Source organism: Chrysoperla carnea, chromosome 1, assembly GCF_905475395.1.
Source record: "Chrysoperla carnea chromosome 1, inChrCarn1.1, whole genome shotgun sequence".
In the NCBI taxonomy this organism is placed as follows: domain Eukaryota; kingdom Metazoa; phylum Arthropoda; class Insecta; order Neuroptera; family Chrysopidae; genus Chrysoperla; species Chrysoperla carnea.
Window position 1 is genome coordinate 47056942 of NC_058337.1, and position 24225 is coordinate 47081166.

Consider the following 24225-nt stretch of genomic DNA (forward strand, 5'->3'; position numbering starts at 1 on the left):
ATATACGTATGTATATTATATTTATAAATCTAGTCTCAAACATAGAATTTATAAATAGACAGCTTGTAAGTACGAGGAATATATCCTTTTTAAGGAATATCAGAAATTATTAAAACGGCCATATTGTTGGCTACGTGGATTATACAAACATAGTATGTTCTTCTTTTCAGTTCAATCATATATTTGACTATTTACATATTTCCAATTCGTTTTCTCAATTTCCAATATTTACTTTAGTAATGATCAGGTTTAGAAAAAGCAGAAATATCATTGTTAAAACCATAACCAGAGGCGGACTATGGCCTACGTTCATCATGGCCATGGTGTAAGGGCAAAAAACATGTTATTAAATTTTACTTATTTCAAGATTAGCTAATCTTAGTTCATGTAAATCTTGAAATAAATCTCTATGTCTTAAACTAGATTATTTATGTTATTTTGTTATTAAAAAAGTATAATTTTCTGAAACAAGAAAAAAATAAATAAAAAAGTTGATGAATGTGAATAAGTTTATGGGAGAGGGTCCCCAAACGACAAAAACCGTGGCGTAGGGACAAAAAAAAGTAATTCCGCCTCCTGGCCATGACTGGACACCAGACCCTTTAGCTCCTTTGGTTTAAAAAAATTATTGTGTCGGGCAGTGTAGGTAAATCTTTCAAATCTTTGTCAAACTATTTGATAAAAGTCAATATGAATTTTGCTTTGACTACTTTAATAAGCTCTGTTTCATGTCAACGCACAGAAAATACATTTACTTCCCTGCGAAAAAACCTATGGAAATTTCTGGAAACAAAATGGTCAAAAACATTAAGCTTTTAGCCCGATTCTCACACAAATTTTTTTATCTATTAAATCTCGAGTTGAGCTTACGAATCGAAAAAAGCACGCTTCTTCAAAATCTTAAGAATGCAATTTATAAGAGGTAAAGAAGGTAATTTCGGGAACAAGTTCTCAGTAAAGATCCCCTCCAGACAGAATTGGAATGAGAACTTGGTTAAGCCAAAGGGCGTCGTATTTTATACCGACGAATCTAAGTTAGAGAGGAGGGTAGGTTGTGAGATCATTTCGGCTGCCGGATCACTGTAGCGTATATCAAGCGGAACTGATGGCTATTCACGAGGTATGTGAATGTATAAGACTGAACACCCTTAAGTGCAGTGACATCATCTACTATCTTCACCGACAGCCACGCAGCTCTAAAATCCCTAAGTTCAGTCTATTTAATCTCAAAGGTAGCACAAGACTGCCGTACGTCCTTAAACGAAATGGCGGAACAAATGAATGTAAACCTTGTATGGGTACCGGGACACAGAGACATTCCAGGAAATTGGGTAGCCGACGAGCTAGCTATAAATGGGACAATACTGTCGGACAGAAGTATCCACCTCAAAACAGCCACTCTTACCTAATCTAGAGAAGGTAATCAACTAAAACCATGTGGAACCATAGGAGGAATAACAAATTTTAATGTGCACTATACTCCGTTAATATAAGCATCTATTTAATGATATAAAATGTTATACGAAAATCGTTAAATCATTTATAAATGCAGCTATAATCGTTAAATCATTTATACATTAATGGTTTTGCACTTTTGTGCATTATTGTTGAATGATGCTTTTCAATTATAACACACTGGGCGGAAAATTTGATGGTAATTATTTCACGAAATAATATTCAATTTATTTATAATATTTTAAACCAAAATGGTTTTAAATTTTAAGCTCCTATCATTATGTATCACCCTAGGCCCGAGTCTCATGAGTTATTTCAAAATCCGGAACTGGTTAACTACCCTGTTGTAAAATAATTAGGTCATAAGCAGTAACTTTTTTTTCAATTTCGAACATGTTTATTTCTAATACAGATAAAGTAATAACCATAATGATTTTTTATGTTTGATAAATATGAAATATTGAAAATGCAATGTACTAAGGATTGCTTAAAATGTTATTCTGTAATGAAACTATAGAAATTTTTATGATGGATATAAAATCGTTAGTACCCTCTATAAATTTTAATAGAGATTAACAATCTCAAAAATTGATCCCAAATATTCTTTTGTTTAATGTTTAGAATTATATTTTAAATGATGAAAATAAATAAGATATTCTATCTACAAAATAATGTGTTTCATTAAAAATTATTACATGGATATCAAAACAGATAATATTTATTTGTAACTCGGATTTAGAATCTGTGATTATATTCATATAAATTTATTATATTTTCATAACAAATTTTCATGTAAATGATGAAAATATAATATTTGTTTTCCTGTACGCATGAATAAATAATATTTCGTCAAAAGAAAAATGAAAACAAAATGATTTTATTAATAAAAATTCTCATTTTTCATTTCACTTATCATGTAGTATTTTTATGTTATTTCATATATGTTTTTTTATTTTTTCAGCCTCGCGTATTCGATACGAGATCACAAGCGGTAACATAGGCGGTGCATTTGCTGTAAAAAATATGACGGGAGCTATTTACGTAGCTGGGGCTCTCGATTATGAAACACGAAAACGAGTAAGTGTATTAATTTTTAGTACACATTGTTTTTAAAATATGTTAGTTTTATAAATGAATACAAAATGGATCGTCTCCTGTAAAACCTAGAACTCTGGGCAAAATATGCTTTTTGATGGGAAATTGAACGGTAATCATAATAAAGAAGTTTGAAAACTAGTATGTTTTTGACGGAGAAAATTTCTAAACTCATAAGCTTTCTAAAAATGTCTACATAAGATTTTGAAAATGTTGTGAAATAAAATCCCATCATTTTTTACTTTTAAACTATATAAAAAGATACTTAAGACATACTCATTGAAGAAAAGTAGTTATGTTTTTTAGCAAATCATATTGAAAATGAATAACGTCATATTTTCAGTTACAATGAAGCGATGGATAATACAAGTTTAAAAATAAAAATGTAACAGTTATAAACCGACAAGACTAGTTCACCATTTCAAGCAATTCTGCTCAGAGTTAAGAGTTTTTTACAGCCTTTCATGTTTTATTAATTACTTAATAAGATTTTTATGCAAATGTAAATTTTATACAGTACGAGCTACGTTTAGCGGCATCTGACAACTTAAAAGAAAACTATACAACAGTTGTAATCCACGTAAAAGATGTCAATGATAATCCACCAGTTTTTGAACGTCCAACATATCGTACACAAATTACAGAAGAAGATGACCGCAATCTACCTAAACGAGTTTTACAGGTCCTGTTATCTTTGTATTATGTTTCACGCATCCAGAACACGATATAATTCTTTATTGTGTTGTTTCCATGTGTGTGTTTGTTGTTTTTTTTTGTAGTTTCAGCATTTTTTATAAGTTTTATTATCACTTTTATTTCCTAGTTTTTATTTGTTAATATTTTTTACAGAACAAGGCAATATCTTATTATCTATCTGTCGTATTTCATAGCTCCTCACATTTGATTTTTGATTTGATTTTATTTTTTTCTAGACTACGATTTTATTTCTTACAGAAAATCGATGATAAAAGTTCAACGCATGATCATGGAAATGTTGTAACAAACAACAAATAAAATTTCTACTAATTTAATTTTTATTTTTTATAGATAATAAATCTATTTAATATAATACTTTGAATGTTTTAATATTAATATTAATTAGTTATGAACAAAACTCTTTAGTTCATTACTACTAAAATTTTTAAAAATTGTATATAAAAAAACAGTTGTTATAAATCTCTATTTTTTTTTTATTTGCGTTTTTTACTCGGTTATTACGCAAATCTATTTTTAATAATAATCTATTTTTAAACATCCATTAGGAATTTTATGCTAATTAAAATATTAAAAACAATTCTAGAAAAAATTTTCGTAATTTTCTAAATTTTCAAAAGCCAAATAAATGTATTGATTTATTGTGTTGGTTTTATTCAAACTATTCTAATTTATAAAAAAATAATGCAAGCACTGACATTCAACACTTTCTATACAGGTTATTTCATTAATTAACTCAGTCAATAGTTTATTTACACTTGCTTTATTTGACTTCCGTATAGTCAATTATTAGTCCGTAGAGTCAAAATATGATAACAATATTTAATACATATTTCTATTCTAGTGAACTATTTCAAAATTTGTAACAAAGATAATTTGTTATAAGATGGCTCCAATGCTTTAAGCCCATTCAACCAATGTTTTTTGTGATTCCAATACTTTTTCGCTTTTTTCTATACTAACATAGTGAATACATATTTAACATAAACATTAATTAAAGTTTGTAAAGTCGCAATAATGAAAACTGTAAAAAAAATAATATTTTACAAATTGGATTTATACTGCGTTGCGCCTGCACGCCATTACAAATTTTTCTTTAAACAATGCAAGATAATAATAGATACAAATGAGAGTACAAATCAGTTACAATTACGGTTATGATTTATTGAAAATTAATCGTAATAAAATAATTAAATTTTTTGTCGAAATCACAGGCTAGCACATTAATTATTTAAATACCAACATCCATGGGGTTGTCAAATAGGGAATATTCATGAAATTTAAATCTGGTTCAAATACTTTTTTTTCCGTAACTTTGTTGGCTGGACATTTGAACTAAACCATTATTTTAGTAATTAATTTCTTTTAATTACTTAAAATTAATTAATAAAAGTACAATTTCAGTGAGAGAAATTCAAATTTTAAAACGGGCGTGACGTCATAGTATGTGGCTTGTCAGACTTGTTGACATACTGTATGATATATATTACTTATATTTTGTATGGTATTACCATGGATATATACTATAATTACTACGTGGGTATTACACCTGTAGTAAACAGAAAATTGAACTGTCACCAACTAACAGGTCACATATTAATACGTCATCAGCAGAGAGCGCTAAAAGGACTGCGTTTAAACATCTCAAAATTATTCTTTATTTTAAATATTTTTTTACACTTAATTACAGCATTTTTAAACAGTATTTATATTTTTACTATGTTATAACGGTGTAAACAATGAATTAAAAATTTTCAAAAATTCATGAATATTCCCTAATGAAAGTTGGTATCCAAATTATTTTACATGGGATCCGTTTACCATTTATTAAAAAAATTTAATATAGAAAAATTTTGTTGAAATTACCTACTTCATAGTACCGATTTTTTAAACACAAAAATAAATAATTTGTATTTTGAATTGAAAAAATTTTATGTAAACATTCAAAGTTTTATACGAATAACTATCAAAAATAATTTATATAAATTTAAGCATGCTTATTGATAATCATTATTGAGTTTTATTTATTTTGTTTTGTTTTTTTCTTTTGTTTGTTTTTGGTTCCATTATATTAATTCAATTCGCTGGACGCATGTGACTACTGCACCTTACCAAATGTTTTTGCTGTTTTTCTGTGTTTTTATTTTGCTGTTTATTTATTTTTAAAATGGATGATGCCGAATTTCTTATTTTAAAAAAAAAGTATGAATTAACATTAGTGGCATCTGATGGTCGAAACGAGAATTTTACGAAAGTTGTCATACATATTAATGATGTTAATGATTTACCGCCATCGTTTAGCTTGAACATGTATACGTGTACAATCAATGAAGAAATGCCTGGTCCTTATCCATATAATTTAATACAGGTTTGATTTAACCATTCTTATATTAATTCATACTGAATGCTTATAAAAGTAGTTTTTTTCTAAGTGCCATTATAGAAATAAATTATCTTTAAATATTGTAATGACTTTGTAACTTAGCTTCAAAATACAATACAACGCACAAATTGAGTATCTCGATTTTTGGCCAAAAGATTGGTGGAGTGGTCTCTCTTGTTTTTCGATCCTGGTCTCATGAACTACTTGTTAAACACAGTGTATCACTTATTTCTTATCTGTACGCGCGCCGTTCAAACCTAATGACATTACGGTGGTTTGGCTATTACATTGTTGCAAACATTTTTAATAGGCAATTATTAAAATCTTATATATTTAAACGAGCAATTCTTGTATATATATAAATATATATATATATATATATATATATATATATATATATATCAACGATCTTGGAAATGGCTCCAACGATTTTCATGAAAATGAGTATGTAGGGGTTTTTTGGGGCGATAAGTCGATCTAGCTAGGTTTCATTTATCAGAAATGTCGTTTTATCCGTCTTTTCATGAAAAATTCATCAGACATCTATTGGTGTATAACGTAGTTAATGAAATACAATGCAAATTATAACATAACAAAAAGGAGGCGTTTGAGTAGTCTAAAGTGAAAAATATGACTCTTGCTGACATCTATTGGCGAATAACCGAGCGAAGCTCGGTCATCCAGATATTATATATTTTAAGCAAAGAACAACGATTTGTAGTTTTAAAATGACTGATTTTTCTTTTTATGCCGAATATTCTCAGACAATAAAATATAAAAAACCCTCGATAAATTTTTCGGGTACGGGGCCCTAGGCTCGCTCTTGAAGTATATCTAAGAACACTCTTTATTAAATTACCTTTTTTCTTAAAGCCTTCTCCAAACTGAACCGATTTTAAAGATCATCGCGTATTTTTGAGTTGTTTCGAGTACAGAACTCTAAACTCGTACTTGAAACGTAGCTAAGAACACTCTCCATTTTATTATCTTTCAAACGAAAAATTCAAAATCGGTTCATCCGTTTAGGCACTACGATGCCACAGACAGACAGACAGACACGCACACATAGCACTCAAAGTTATAAAATTTTTTTTGTTTCGGGGGTTAACAATGTTAGTATAAATGGTTTTCTTTAATGATTTTGTTTTCTATGGCTCTTAAAGCTTCACCATTACGGTTTTGGCTAGATAACAAAAGATGAAGAAAAGCTAGGTGAATAACGGATTCTTCGATCCTCATTTTTCCTGTCTTGGTGATTATTATCTATTTTATGTAGGTAAATCAAGAATAGAATGACACGAAAGATGATATCTTTTTTTCTTTAGTTAAATATAAAACCAGGCCAATACACTTATACATACACACAGATTATTGTAGTCTGTAAAGAAAACTATTCATAACAATAAGAATGGTGGAGACAATCGATACAGCGGCATTAAAAAATGATGTGCATTTTGAATTTTTTTCCATCGATATTTGTCGAATTAATTTTTGAAATAATACCTTGGCTAAGAGCTGATAGTTAATTATAAAAATACCAAGATTTGTTTGTAAACCAACGACATCCGTATTCTTAGAGATACTCGCAAAAAATACGCTCTTTGTAACTGTATATTCTCTAGAATAACTTTCCATCCTGTTACAAGGTTTAATGCATTTTCAATAATATTAATGGCATATTACAAATTATTGTGGAATTATACTGAACCTTTCTCAAATCGTACAAAACTAAAAATAAGATGAAATATAAGCTAATTTTGTTAAAATAAGGAGAAAATACTTGGGTTAGTTTATTACATCGTAACGTTCGGAAAACCAAAGTATTTATAAAACAAAATTCTATAGATGGAAATTTAGCAAAAATTAAATGTCTTGAATCAGTTACTAAAACTTTGTGTTGGATAATTAATGAACATTTTTACAGCAATATTGATGGAATTGCATTCAAAATAATTAGCCAATTAGTTGTCTAAGCTTTTCTGTTTGTGGTATAGATAATTATTGTAAATAAACAAAGCGATACCATTTTGTTGACAAAGACATGCTCAAATACAAATATTTTTGTTTACACAATGAATATTCAACATAGATATTGTTCGAGTATTTCACTTATTCTGCTTTGTTAATTAACTCAGTTGAAATAACTAATTCGCTAATGAAAATAAGATCACAGCGTTAGAACGAATGCTTTTACAAAGAACTTCAGTAATAAATACACAGATAATTACATTGTATGATACTGAATCCATTTGTATAATAAACATTTTGTATTTTAAACTAAATAAAATATAGAAACTACTATGGTTTTTATCTTTTTTTGTTTTATTGTTTCTAATTAAACTTTATTGATACAAGTGAACTATAATCTAAGCTATGAATAAACTATGCATTTTTATTTCGAAAATTCATGTGGCTTTAGAATACCTACAAAATGGCACTGTGCAATATTAAATTTACGTATGGCATACTATATTATTATAACTTACAAAATCCCATCTAAATTTTTTTTTTCTAATCAGTAGAAAATACCTTCAATGCTTGTACAAAGATCCATAATAATCAATGCTTAAGATAGACCCACACAAAAATATTGTTTGGTAGCAGTTATGATGGGTTGAGATGACATGAATTTGCTGAGAAGACATTTCCTTTTTGGCTTGATACGTTTACTAGCAAACGAAATAAATGAAGCTTTTTCATAAATAATTTTAATGAATTTTGCAGTTTTTGCAATTTAATGTTGGAATGTTTTGTTACAAAGTCTTTACAAAGATTATGGTCGTTTTAGACACACTATGAATTTTACATAGGTCTTTATATAAAGCTATCAATATATTAACAGTTTATTTTTGAGGAAATTTAAAAAAAAAAAAAAAGAATCATAGGCTCTCTAGGTTTCCCTATCGAAATATGACGCCCTTATTTTTATAGAAGAGATTATTTGATTACTAAAGAACCCCGCAATATTAGATAGGAAAATGACTTTCTGTGAAACTTTTTCAAACCGTCCCAAAAATGTTTTTCGGATCGTTCTGATCAAAAGCTCTTACAGCCATAAATTTTTTAACGAGTAGTTTTCGAGCTACGGACTATATAACTATAATGTACGTGTAGCTCTGATCGGCCGTAGCCCGAAAACTATTCGTTAAAAATTTTTGTGGACGTGAGAGCTTTTTATCAGAATGATCCAAAGAACATTTTAGATTGGTTTAGAAAAAGTATCACAGGAAGCCATTTTCCTCTATTATTGCGGGGTTCTTTATATAGAATCGGGAATACGCTCTAAGTATTGTTAACTTAAGAAACAAGAGATGTAATTAACTAAATAAAATATATTCATTGTTATATTTTCAATACAGGTTACAGCTACCGATGGTGACAAAGATCGCCCACAAAACATTGTCTACTTTTTAACTGGACAAGGTATTGATCCTGATAATCCTGCAAACAGTAAATTTGACATCAATCGTACAACTGGTGAAATATTTGTGCTTAAGGTAAGCTTTTAATCAATTTTCATTTTATCTAATATGTATATCGGCTGGGTGGCAGACATGCTGAACGCTTGGTGATACCTGGGAGTGTATCACGACTATTGCAGGAGCTGTCACAGTACGGAGGAGGAGGAGACGATGTTTCCTCTTCTTTGTAAATGTCCAGCTCTTGTTATGAGGAGATGTGCTTATTTGAGCCAGCCTCTCTTTGACGACCTCTCTGAGCTAAAGTCCATTGACGTCAAAGCACTCCTGCTGTTCTTAAACAGCTCAAAATGGTTCATGGAGTAATGGCCAGGGATGGGCCAAACCTTTTTTGGTATCACAACGGACCCCATGGTCTAAATGTCTCCTTCCCCAGGACAGCCACTCTAACCTAACCTAACCTAATATGTGTATTAGATAAAATGAATTTACTACCATTACTAATATATCTTATTTTCTCTGCTAGCCTTTAGACAGAGATCAACCCAATGGAAGACCTCAATGGAGATTCACAGTATTCGCTCAAGATGAAGGTGGTGAAGGTCTTGTAGGATATGCTGATGTTCAAGTAAATCTGAAAGATATTAATGACAATGCACCAATCTTCCCACAAGGTGTGTACTTTGGCAATGTAACAGAAAACGGTACAGCTGGTATGGTTGTAATGACTATGACAGCCGTGGATTACGATGATCCATCAGAAGGAACAAATGCACGCTTAGTATATTCTATAGAGAAGAATGTTATTGAAGAAGAAACCGGATCACCAATATTCGAAATTGAATCAGAGACAGGTGTAATCAAAACAGCTGTATGTTGTTTAGATCGTGAACGTACACCGGACTATTCTATACAAGTTGTTGCAATGGATGGCGGGGGGTTAAAGGGGACGGGGACGGCCTCTATACGTGTTAAAGATATAAATGATATGCCACCACAGTTTACAAAAGACGAGTGGTTCACGGAAGTAGATGAAACAGATGGTGTTAATTTACCAGAAATGCCAATATTAACTGTAACCGTGCATGATGAAGATGAAACAAATAAATTTCAATATAAAGTTATTGAGAATAGTGGTTATGGTGCTGATAAATTTACAATGGTACGTAACAATGACGGAACTGGATCATTAAAAATAGTTCAACCATTAGATTATGAAGATCAATTACAAAGTAATGGTTTCCGTTTTCGTATACAAGTAAATGATAAAGGTGAAGACAACGATAATGACAAATACCATGTCGCATATTCATGGGTTGTTGTGAAACTGCGTGATATTAATGATAATAAACCACAATTCGAACGTCCAAATATAGAAGTAAGTGTTTATGAAAATGCAGAAGTTGGTAAAAGCTTGGAAACATTTAAAGCAACTGATCCAGATCAAGGTGGTAAAAGTCGTGTATCGTATGCAATAGATAGGACGTCTGATCGAAAACGACAATTTAGTATTAATCAAGAAGGTACAGTTAGTATACAACGATCATTGGATCGAGAGGAAACGCCTAGACATCAAGTTAAAATATTGGCAATTGATGATGGTGTGCCACCAAAAACTGCAACAGCCACTTTAACCGTTATTGTTCAAGATATTAACGATAATGCGCCTACATTCTTAAAAGATTATAATCCTGTTTTACCAGAACATGTTCCACCTAGAAAAGTAGTTGAAATTTTAGCCACCGATGATGATGATCGTTCGAAAAGTAATGGTCCACCATTCCAGTTTCGTTTGGACCCTGGTGCAGATGATATTATTCGATCTTCTTTCAAAGTAGAACAAGATCAAAGTAAGTTATTTTTAAACTCATTTATCTGTATTGCTTGCGAATTTGAATCGCGACAATTTTTACCTCTTCATTTCTATAACAGAGAAAATTTTTAAAATTAATGCCTTCTAAATTTACAAATACTTCGTAAAGTAAAAAATTTAACATAGTGTTATTTAAAAATTGTCCCTATTTCCAGTTAAATAGGAGATGCAATAAAAATATTTAGGAAGTGCTACCAAATAATACTCATGGAATTTTTTATGTGATTTTAATTCTAATTTTTTTGCAGAGGGAGCTAATGGAGATGGAATGGCAATTGTATCATCCTTACGTTCATTTGATAGAGAACAACAAAAAGAATATCTGATTCCAATTGTGATTAAGGATCATGGCAATCCGGCAATGACTGGCACGAGTACACTAACTGTAGTTATAGGTGATGTAAATGACAATAAAATGCAACCAGGTTCGAAAGAAATATTCGCGTATAATTATCAAGGTTTAGCACCAGATACAGAAATAGGCCGTGTTTACGTATATGATTTAGATGATTGGGATCTACCTGATAAGAAATTCTATTGGGAAGGCACAGAGCATCCAAACTTTAAGCTGAATGAAGATACTGGTATGATTACCATGAGGCATGGTACACGCGATGGTAGATATCACTTACGTTTTAAAGTTTACGATCGTAAACATACACAAAATGATGTACCCGCAAATGTAACAGTCACAGTACGAGAAATACCGCACGAAGCGGTAATAAAATCGGGCTCAGTGCGTATTGCTGACATAACGGACGAAGATTTTATACGAGTATGGAATTACCAAACACAAAGTTTGTCACGTAGCAAAGCAGATCGTTTTAAGGACAAAATTGCTGATTTATTAGGCACAGATCGTGATAATGTTGATGTGTTTAGTGTACAGTTAAGACGTAAGAATCCTCCAGTTACTGATGTTAGATTTGCAGCACATGGCTCTCCGTACTACAAACCTGTGCGATTGAATGGTATTGTGTTAATGCATCGCGAAGAAATTGAAAAAGATGTCGGGATAAATATAACAATGGTTGGAATTGATGAATGTTTATACGAGAATCAAAACTGTGAAGGCTCATGTACAAATATTTTAGATATAAGTCAGTTACCGTATATGGTTAATGCAAATAAAACGGCTTTAGTTGGCGTTCGTGTAGATGTGATAGCAGAATGTACTTGTGGTGCCAGAAACTTTAGTCGTGAAGAATCTTGTCATAACAATTTATGCCACAATGGAGGACGCTGTATAGAAGGACGTTATGGTCCAATATGCCAATGTCCAGCAGGATACTCAGGTCCAAGATGCCAACAAACATCTAGAAGTTTCCGCGGTAATGGATGGGCATGGTATCCGCCGTTAGAAATGTGTGATAATTCACATTTAAGTTTCGAATTTATTACTAGAAAATCTGATGGGTTATTATTGTACAACGGTCCTATTGTTCCTCCTGAACAAGATGAAATAATGGTATCCGATTTTATTGCAATTGAACTAGAACGTGGATATCCTAGATTGTTGATAGATTTTGGGTCAGGTACCTTAGAATTAAAAGTAACAAAGAAAAGCTTAGATGATGGAGAATGGCATCGATTAGATATATTTTGGGATACAGAAAATGTACGAATGGTTGTGGATCATTGTAAAACTGCAGAAATATCTGAACTAGAAGATGGTACTCCACCTGAATTTGATGATTCAAGCTGTCAAGCACATGGTACAGTGCCGCCATTCAATGAATACTTGAATGTGAATGCACCGTTACAAATTGGTGGGTTATATGTAGAACAGTTTGATCCGACTCACTACCATTGGCAATATATGCCTGTAGGTAGAGGATTTGATGGATGTATTAAGAATTTATTCCATAATTCAAAACTGTACGATTTAGCTCACCCAGGTTTAAGTAGGCATAGTTTCGCAGGCTGTCCACAAACCGAAGAATTATGTCTCAGTACTGAATCTACTTCCAGATGTTATGAACATGGCACATGTGTTGGAAGTTTTACAGAAGCCCGTTGCCAATGTCGACCTGGTTGGACTGGCCCAGCTTGTGCAACCCCGACAATTCCTACAACCTTCAAACCACAATCATATGTTAAATATGCTTTAAGTTTTGAACCAGACAGATTTTCTACGCAAATTCAATTGCGATTCAGAACACGAGAGCAACATGGAGAACTTTTCCGCGTTAGTGATCAACATAATAGAGAATATGCTATATTAGAGGTAAGTTAAATATTTTAAAATTCAAGTACTTAAACTAACTACGGATATTGTTGCAGATTAAGGATAGTAGATTACATTTTCGATATAATTTAAATTCACTAAGAACGGAAGAAAAAGATATTTGGCTAAATGCAGTTGCCGTAGACGATGGTCAATGGCATGTGGCAAGAGTTAGCCGATATGGATCTGTTGCCACATTAGAATTAGATGGAGGCGAAGGGCGAAGATTCAACGAAACATTTAGTTTTAATGGTCACCAGTGGCTTTTAGTTGATAAACAGGAAGGTGTATATGCTGGAGGAAAAGCGGAGTATACAGGTGTTCGTACATTTGAAGTATATGCTGATTACCAAAAAGGTTGTTTAGATGATATTCGATTGGAAGGCAAACATTTACCTCTACCACCAGCAATGAATGGTACACAATGGGGACAGGCGACAATGGCTAGAAACTTAGATCGGTTTTGTCCATCAAATAAACCATGTGCAAATGTTCTCTGTCCTGAACCGTTTGAGTGTGTTGACCTCTGGAATGAATATGAATGCACGTGAGTATTTTCTTTCATTAAAAATTGAGATAATTTATTCACAAACTTGAAAGTAAGCGAACACGAAAAAATTATTGCGAATTTATTTCCTTTCTACATTAAACTGTCTAATTCGTGCGACTGCTACAGGCATACAACATGATTAACTTAGTATTGAAAAGAATAAAACTTTTCTAAACATGGAGTGCTATTAACACTACATTATTGCGGTAATTTCGAAATGTGAAAAGCTTAATATTTGAAAAAAAAATACTTCTCATTCTGAATGCCTACAGATTAGTTTTCACATTCGGATTTTTTTACAAATTTATTTCTCATACGAATTTGCTACGAAAAAATGATAAAAAGTAAAACAAAATTATTTAGTTTATTAGTTTAGTTTATTTGATTTTGGTTTATCACAAAACACAAAGTAACCAATGCCTGTTACAGCCGCACTAAATATAATCAGGTGTTTAATGTATAAAGATATCCAACATGATAGGTTTTTTATATTTGATTTAATCATTTCAAAGTTTTTTAATTTGAATTTCTTAATTTACCTATTAAAATTTTTAGAAAATTGCAAAAATTTTATTATATTCACTTCTATCATTTTATTATTTTCCAAACCAGGCATAAGAGCACTGAGATTTTTCTTGGTTATTTTTACTATTATGTGCTTTTTATCTAATTGACTTTCTATTTAACTCTCATCTGTTCTTCTATGCTTACTACTTTCTTTCAATTGTCTTTTCTTCTACTTTTTTTTATATAAAGTTTTGGTTTTATATTAACCTATTTAAAAAATTAATAATTTTGTAGAAACTAAATTAAATTTGATGTTGTTTTTGATTAAAATGTGCATGCACCTACAGTTGTGGAGAAGGGCGAGTGGTATCACAAGATTCAAAAGGTTGTACCGACAAGAATGAATGCTTAGACATGCCATGTCTAAATGGTGGTACTTGTATTAATCAGGAGCCTCGGTTGCGCTATCGTTGTATTTGTCCTGATGGCTTCTGGGGAGAAAATTGTGAACTGGTTCAAGAAGGCCAAACTTTAAAATTAAGCATGGGTGCTTTAGCAGCCATCTTAGTTTGTCTACTGATAATTCTTGGTTAATATAATTTCTATTGTAGATTTTAAAAATTTATTAGCTTTTTAAAATGTTTGCATGTTTTATTTTTTGATTGTATGAGTATGCACTTCTAAATGTAAAAATGTCATCACTTCAATTCGAGTTCTACAAATCATTGTTACTTAGCAACAATATTATTCTACTTAGTAGTATTCTTCTACGTAGTTGTTTCATTTAGTCTGTAGTTTAGCCGATATTTAGAACCAAAGTGATTATTCTCAGTGCTGGCCATTGGAAGCATTTCGTATCGTGGTGAGTAATTATTACATTTACTTATTTGATTGTTATAAATAGTTGTCCAGCCGGTTACCATAAAGTTGGAAATTCTTGTGGAAATGAAAATGAATGCCGATGGTTCCCATGTTTAAATGGTGGTAAATGTGAAGACAAATTACCACCACAACGGTATTTTTGTAACTGTCCAAAAAGTTACACTGGCTTACATTGTGAACTCGAGCTAATGGCATCTGGTGTACTTAAACCATCCCGAGATTTTGTTATAGCAATTGTTACTTGTTCATCTTTACTTGTGTGTAAGTACTTGATAGATAATCATTTTTCATCTTCATAAATTCGGTAACAGAAATATTGTATAAAATATAATTCATTATTCCATTAAACTGTTAGTTTCACCTGTTTATGAACGTTTTAGCACGGAATTCAGCATGAATATATTATCAAGATGTATTTCAAATGCATTTTTTAACAAATTCATTCCTATATAGTTTTGGTTTTGGTATTCGTCGTTTATAATCGAAGAAGGGAAGCACATATTAAATATCCAGGACCCGACGATGATGTACGTGAAAATATTATTAACTACGACGATGAAGGAGGCGGCGAAGATGACATGACGGCGTTTGATATCACACCTCTTCAAATACCAATAGGCGGTCCATTACCGGAATTAGCTCCAGCTAAACTACCATGTAAGAACAAGTTACAAAATTTGTATAAAGAAAAATTAACAATTAATAACAATGATGATGTTTTGTCATAGATCCGATAATTGGAATTGGTCAAGAGCCAAATGTTGGTGTTTTTATTGAAGAACATAAAAAACGAGCTGACAGTGATCCAAACGCACCACCATTTGACGATTTGAGAAATTACGCTTATGAAGGAGGCGGCAGTACAGCGGGATCATTAAGCTCCTTAGCTTCAGGTACGGAACTTTAAAAGATTGTATTATCAATCACTGTATTCTATTATCAATTGCTCCAAATAATCCATAGACACGTAAATGTGTTTGATTTTGTGATAAAACGATTAGGTTTTGAAATCACCCAACTTCGAGATTTTTAATGGATATCACAGAAACTACTCCTCCAATAGTTAAATAGACTCGATTTTTGTACTTTTAGGGTCATAATACTTTTCAAATCGGAGTCAAGAAAATTTTCCCAATATTTTACAATTTTTGTCCTGAAATTTGATAAAACACCAAGTTAGTTATGTAAATAGAGAAATTTTGATTCAAGAAATACAAAAATGGAATTCATTTTGGAATGATTTTAGAATCTCGAACAATACTCAAAAATACTATATTTTTATGTTTTCTGAATGGATAGTTTCTGAGATATTGATTCAAGAGTAGGCAGTGGAAGTTATTAACTAATTACCAAAAATAGTCAACGTCAATTTACTTTTTGGTGAAGACTATCATCCTCTCCTCTTTGAATATTAACCACACACCGGTGGCATGTTTTCTTCCCATAAACACAGTATTTCCGATTTCACCAAACTGGCAGAGAATTAAAAACAATTTTAGAATCATTTTTCTGTATACACTCCTATTGAAGAAATGAGAAATTTAAATAAATCCATATTTACACTCATAAAATAAATAAAAATTTGTCCCATCGTAGAGTTCCACTTCAAATTTTATATCTTTAAATGTATTTAAACAAAATTTTATCATTATCAAAACCAAAAAAATTTTATAAAAAATTGAATATTTTGGAGAATGATTTTATCTAAAAAAATTAATTCCCCTGCTTCCTTCGGATGAACCCATATCCTCCGTTAGATGTTATGTCATTGAAAATCATGATTATAGAAAAAAATTTATTATATAGCCTTTCTCGTTTTGGTAAATTTTGTAACAAAAAAATTTGCATATCTCTCGAAGTTTAAAAACAATGGACAAATGGAAAAAAATGAGTAATATTTTCTATTGTCTGAAAACTTATCCTTATATTAAAATATAGTTGGCAGTTATGTAATAATATTTGGCTCTTTTATTTTAGGTACTGACGATGAACAACAAGAGTACGATTATTTAGGTACGTGGGGTCCACGGTTTGATAAATTAGCGAACATGTATGGCCCAAGTGAAGAACAAGAAGTAGAAGAAGAACCTTGAATTTTTAAATAAAATATTTAAAAAAAACTTAATACACTTAAATATAAATAATGATAATATTTCAGTTTTTTGAAGAAAAAAAAATCTCACAAATTTATTACGACCATAAGAATACGAAATAAAATCCTCACAGATGACTAAAATACACAACAAAAAACGACAAACTAAAGTCAATTTTACCGAATAATATTTTGTTAATTATAAATATACGTCTTTAAATACTTTTTGTAAGTAAAATTAATGTCTTCTCACTTAATAATTTATTTATTTATATTTCATATTGCAAGTATACCTTAATTTCACTGAATCTGAAAAAAATCTTTTTACTCACAAAATCTTTTTGAACTTAAATATTTCACTTTATTATTTTTACGTATAAGGTAACATTAAGAAACTGTTTATTTCGATGGCTACAATTCGTTAAATTTTGTGTTGAACTGTATTTATGTCGGCCTGCACGGTGTAAAATATTAAGCAATTTTAATCTGCATGAAAATTAATTTACATTATCAAATAGTATGCAGCCAGGATTTTTGTTAAATGTTTGGGTTTTTCCAATTAACCAGACAAGTAATCAACTGCGCATACTCGTCGATTTTTATAATTAGCTCGTTTTGTCGCATTGAATTGATTGTATATTTTATGGGCCCCGAGTAGAAATTTTGGCTGCCATTACGCGTAAAAATCAACTAAACAGAAACGCGTTTGAAGCGTATAAATTAAGTACCTAAATCGTCGATTTTAATTGTTTAGAAGATGACGCGCTTTTTTGTGTTAAGCAAGTCCATTTGAAAAACTTTACGATATGTAAACATACAGTCATTTAATTTTAATTGATTTATTCAGAGCAAACCACTTACAAACTTGTGCCTAGTAACGTGCTTTAAAATCAATTACTTTTTAGGACTTAACAAAGAACGATCTACAAGGTGCGAGGTTTTTAAGTAACTAAATCTAGGCTAATTTTTAAATTAAAATTAAGGGACAGTACATTTACGTGATTCAATTACTGCTGCCTATGCTTTTAGAATAAAAGCATTTCCACTTCCTCTTTTCACTTTCGACTGAAATTGAATGATAAATTTTCGGTAAAACTTTGTCTTTCTCACTTTTCTGAATCATTAACTTCGTTCGCATCGCTAAAAACAGATGGAAAAATTTTGTAATAAGTTTTTGGTTGTGGCTTCTATATCGTAAGCACCAAAGACTTTAAATACAGAACCGTGTTATTTGCATTTTACAGTTTTAAATTACTGGCTGAAAAAGTAATAAAGTCCAATCGTTCATCTCGAAAGAATGGAAGAGACAGATATCGGCCACAAATTGAATTTTTTGGAATCACTTTTATTAGACTATGCATGCTACTTGGCAATACATTTTCATACGGAGTTAAATAAACAAGTTTAAATTAACTCAAATCATCAGATTTTTTAAATTTGTAAGCTGGGTTTAATTTATATTTCCAACGAAAACGAAGCCATCGGAAAAATAGCAAAATCATTGGCGCACCTATTCCAAAAGACTACGAATTCTAAATTCATAAAATACATACGACTTTAGTCTTTTCATCAAGTTCGTAACTTTTCAAAAGCAAAGGCACATTGAACACTTTTTTACAATAAAATTTTATATCGTAATTATGTTGAGCATTAATTTGTGAAAATATGGGTTCAATAAATAAATCTAAGTAATTTTTTGAAAATATACACTTTATTTGTAAATACTTAAATCACACAAACACCTATTTGAAGTATTGGATCTCCACAATCTAATCAATTATGTTAAAAACCAATTTTAATTATTCGTTAAGATTTTGTGATACACTATTGTTAAAAAAATTTAAAAAAATGTGTCAGTTTGATACATCACATCTTCCTACTGCCATTATATTCTTGTTAACATAATTTAAAAAATATATAGTGCTATTTTTCAGACTTCAGTGATTAAAAAATTATTATACATATTATTATTAATTAATTATACCAAAAAATTCTCTCATTAATTATATTTATAATATTTTTCTTCTTATATTGTTAATCTTAACACAAACAAACAAAAAAAAGTAAATTTTGTTACATAAAAACTTTTTCATGAAAGAAGAAAACTCCATACTGTAATTAATGAAAAAAAATTGTATTATTTAGTTAAAATAAATTGATAATATATTGCACGAATGTAGTTTTGATATATTAAGATTATTGTAAGTATTTAGTAGGAAAAATATACTTTAGAAAAAAGAAAATTTCATTGAACACTTTTGCATTTATAATTTATTAGTATTATAACAAAATCTTGTTGTCACTATTTTGTATAGTGTTAATAATGGATAAAACTAGTCAATTTTTGCATATTTAAATTAGTAAAGTATGCTAATAAATTATAAACTGTAAAAAATACTCCTCATACTTCATTACAAAACAAAAACAAAAAATTATAAAAAAACTTTAAAAAATAGTAAAAATTATTCGATGTACTCACAAGAACTTGTATTTTATTTGTTATTTATGTTTAAAAAAATTAATTTTCTATGTAATATAGACACTAATATAGTGCAGTTGGTATACGACGAAAAGCACCTGTACACTGCAATTTTGGGTACTGCACTGAAACTGCGTATATAGTTTCTTGGAGCCATAACATGAAATTTTACTTGATGTAATCAAATTTTTTTCAATGGAAACGGATATTTGGATGTTTTTTCCCAAAGTAGTCTCCAAACAAACTTAAACAATAGAAATTAAACTTAAATTGACAATCCGTATGTCATTTCCGTATATTTTGAGCATAATAAAAATACTTTTATCCCAATTCGACATTAAATTTTTCCTGAGAGGAATCTAAAGAATTTTAAAAAAAATGAAATAATCCGAAATCCGACATACGGGATATAAAATATTTTTCAATCATAGATTGGCCTCCAGATTGGAATAGAGGGTGGTTTTATTCGACTCTTCATTATCAATATACTTGAATTTGGATTATTTCCATTTTTCAAAAACTATCAATATTTTCAATAAAAGATTCGCCCCCCTTAACTAAAGAATTGAATGTTAAATCGGAGCGAGAGTGGTTTTATTTGACTTACCATGACCGCAATATCCCGGAATGATGTTTCGATCGCCAATATTTCCAATTACCACTGAAAAAAATGAACTACATCGAGTAAAATTTCATTGTATAGTTTCTAAAAACTTTTCCAAATTTTCAGAACTAAACCAAAAAGTGCGGTATCAAAAAGCGTACCAATCGCACTAATAATTTTTGCTATTGAGATGATAGATAAATTCAGAAACATTTTTTATGTAGACGCAATTGACAATGTAGATAAATGCTTTTTATTTAAAGATCGAGTGCCATAGTCAAAAAACAAATACAGTTAAATTTTATTAGCATTATTTAGTATATATTTAAAAAAAAAAAAAATGGAGTGTTATACTCCATCAAGTAATACCAAAACAAACAAAGAAAAAAAACACTCTCGAATTTATAAGACTGTAATTGGGGGGCATCATACATATAATATAATATGTACATACATTCGCAAACAAAATTGTAATGTTGACGGATAATCAACCCAATCACAAAAGTTTGTGATATTTTATCACAAATTTACATCAATTGTAACGCACCAAAAACTAGGACACTATCTTGACAAATAACAATAAACCAAAAATAATAAATTTTCGTAAGATTATATTGAAGGATATTGAAGGGTAGCCTAAAGGTCACCATCCCCTTTAAAATTGAAATAACTTTGCTAAAGTTTGATAAAGTAGATTTCTAAAGCAGTGAAAGGTCAGTCTATGTGCTTGCGTTAATCTTGGAATGAATTTTTAGGATATATACTTTCCCCTCTCCGGCATTAAACAAAATCTATAAACATAATTTATAACACTAACTAAAGTTTCTTCTCTAATAATATTAATGAGATCTTTTCAAGATTTTTCCATTCATTTTGATATTTTATTCAGCAAAGTCTTGCCTACTTTTTCAATTGGCATGCGAAAATGGTAACTCGGGTATAAAGTCCTGGAGACAACTAATAATAACAATAAAATATTAGTAGAAAGTTTTTTGATTTTCTTGGGAATGTAGGACAAAAATAAAGTGTATTTGATTTTAATTTTTTATTTGCCAACGTTTCGACTCCAATTGGGTCTTTTTCAAGGCTCTAAAACAAATTTAACAATCAATTAAAACCAACTACACTTTATTTGTGTCCTACATTCCCAGAAAATCAAAAAAATTATCAACTTCAAGGACAGAGCCGTCGTTATTCATTAGTATATTATAGAAAATTAACAATTATTTGTGGAATCGCCGGAATAAACATTAGCGGTTTTCTGATTCCAATAACACGATAACAATTTTGTTGAATTTAAGCGTTGTCTATTTGCTATTTTGTTATTATTATTAAGCTGAATTAGCAAAAGAATGTAAAGAATTATTGTAGAAATTTGGTTTTCAATTTTAAATGGAATGGTGATCTTTAACCACCCTGTATTATGCTACGAAATATGATCAATTAATTATGAATTATTTAAAAGATTGATTGTGAGCAAAAGCTGTACAATCTTACAAATTATAAACACAAACAATTGCCCTCTGTACTAGAAATATGTTGTAGTATAATTAAATGCTTAAAAATTTCAGTTAAATTTTTCTTCAATAAAAACAACACTCAAATTACTTAAAAAAGAAAGTTTAACTGAAATTTTTATAAGGCATTTGTAGTTTGTTACCTCTTATGTTATAATTTTTTTTAATTAGAATATAATAACTTAATTTTACACTCAGAACAGGTATTATTATTATTATTATAAAAAAAAATTTAAAAAAATTTTCTGTATCATAATATTTTAAAAAACGAATTTTTGTATAAATTATTTTAAAAATGTGTGTGTTGTAATTTTCTTAATTTAAAAATAATGAAAAATAAAATAAAAATTGAAAAATAATATAAACTTGACGTTTTTATTTTTGTATTAGTCATATATCTAAGAAATAGGAAAAACTTAATATTTATAAATATTAAAAAATATATTAAGATACAGAAAAAAAAACACTTGGCTCTCATTTATTTTTAAAAAACTAAACGTACTTTTTTTTGGTTTTGTAAATATAGACATGTAGTTAAAAAAAAAGATAATTTGCTATCATAATCTAACTTAAAAATCTTAAAATCTATCAGAAAGTGTTATATTGGTTGTAATTTATTTCACAAAAACACTTTTAAACAAAAATTGCGTGTTTAAAAAAATATAAACTCAGTCTGAAATAGAGTATGAATGAAATATTAAAATTAAAATTTAAGTAACGATAAAATAATGTGCACATTCAATATTTTCAAGATTATTGAGTGCCAACAAAAAAGAAAAAGGAAAAAATAAAAACAAAACAAAAAAAACTGGATGAATGTTTTTCAAATTATTTTTTAAATGTTGGGATTCAAATAAATTTTAGTTGGCAAATGCTTGCAAAATCGAAAATGTTTCAAAATGTAAATATTTCTGAATTAAAGCATTAACCACAAAATATTTTCGAAAAAAAAAAAAAAAAAAAATTAATTTTTTCTCGCATTTATTCTTGTTTTTTCATCGAAATGACACTAATTTATCATTTTTTATCCTTACAACATATGTGATTTGTATAAGTGGACTGATAAAGTGTGTGTTAATATTGTAGATTATTATTACTAATATTATTATAATCTAACATTAAGATGTTTCAGACTTTATTATTATAATATTTGAAAAACATTATGCCATTCTTTGTTTTTTGTTATTTTTTTTTAAATAATTTATTTCACAATGATCATTTATTTATTCTTAAATTTATGAAAATCATACGAAATAAAAATTAACTACTAATATTTATCATGTAGATGATTTGCACTACCAGTGAAAAATTTTTTGTACAATGTTTATTTTATAAGTCAACATGAAAACAATTTCCAGATTTAAAAAAATTATTTTAATTTCATTTATCAAATAAAAAAATTACTAAAATAATTACTTCTTGTTTTCATTCTTTAATACCCGGAAGAGACGATGCTGATTTTTATATGTATTAGCTAATATACATAGGCCAGTGTAGTTTAAATAATGGTAGCAAGTCTTAAAAACGTTTATACGTCAACCAAATAAATAGAAAAATTTAAAAAAAAAAAGATAATACAAACGTTTAAATGATTTAAGAAAGAAAAAATATACTAGTAAGTACCCATCGAATTAATTTCCTTGAATTTTAAGTTTAACAAGTGAAAACAAACAATTGACTGAGTTAATTGTTGAAATACGATGTATAGACAGTGTTGATGAAGCAATCGTTTGTTTTTTGACGTCACATTAATAAAAAAAAATATCCACTTTTAAATAGCTACACACACACTGATATTCCCATATTAATGCATACTATAAAATTTGCACCTAATAAGCACCCTCGTGGGTAAACAGTGATGTTTACAAAAAAATGTTTCAAACAAAAGTTGTTTATTTTTTTATAAAGAACATTTTTTACATTTAAACTTTTGTTCTATCTCTAACGGTTTACAAGATGGGTCCTACGGACCCAAGACCCAATTGACCCATATTGCTCATTTACGAACTTGACCTCAGTTTTTAGGTCCTGAGTACGCTATAAAAATTTCATCTTGATATCTCTTTTCGTTTTTGAGTTATCGTGTCCACAGACGGACGGACGGATGGACGGTCGGACGGACGGACGGACGGACAGCCGGAAATGGACTAAATTAGGTGATTCTATGAACACCTATACCAAAATTTTTTTCGTAGCATGAATATTTTTAGGCGTTACAAACTTTGGACTAAACTTAATATACTATGTATATTTCATATATACATGGTATAAAAAGTGACGAAAAGCAGTAATTTCGACAATTACATTTGAAACTTTTACAAGTTAATAATTATAAGTTAAATTTTCAGAATTTCACAAAAATTTTCAATTTTCTATTCATTTAAAATGTTTATACTGTTTCTCTATACTATAGTGTGTCGCATTTAAG

The 24225-nt window shown here is 29.6% G+C and overlaps 1 protein-coding gene across 2 annotated transcripts in view; it reads left to right on the top strand.

Moving 5' to 3' along the window:
* Positions 1 to 18944, top strand: part of LOC123305552 (neural-cadherin) — a 569174-nt gene extending 550230 nt beyond the window's left edge. For both annotated transcript variants that reach the window (XM_044887306.1, XM_044887307.1), the window contains exons 3-12: positions 2417 to 2532; positions 3068 to 3232; positions 9007 to 9144; positions 9593 to 10916; positions 11188 to 13166; positions 13223 to 13713; positions 14571 to 14812; positions 15559 to 15762; positions 15834 to 15998; positions 17083 to 18944. In XM_044887306.1, coding sequence (XP_044743241.1) covers positions 2417 to 2532; positions 3068 to 3232; positions 9007 to 9144; positions 9593 to 10916; positions 11188 to 13166; positions 13223 to 13713; positions 14571 to 14812; positions 15559 to 15762; positions 15834 to 15998; positions 17083 to 17198 — 4940 coding nt within the window. In that variant the 3' untranslated portion in view covers positions 17199 to 18944. The remainder of the gene's footprint in view (positions 1 to 2416; positions 2533 to 3067; positions 3233 to 9006; positions 9145 to 9592; positions 10917 to 11187; positions 13167 to 13222; positions 13714 to 14570; positions 14813 to 15558; positions 15763 to 15833; positions 15999 to 17082) is intronic.
* The last annotated feature ends 5281 nt before the right edge of the window (positions 18945 to 24225 follow it).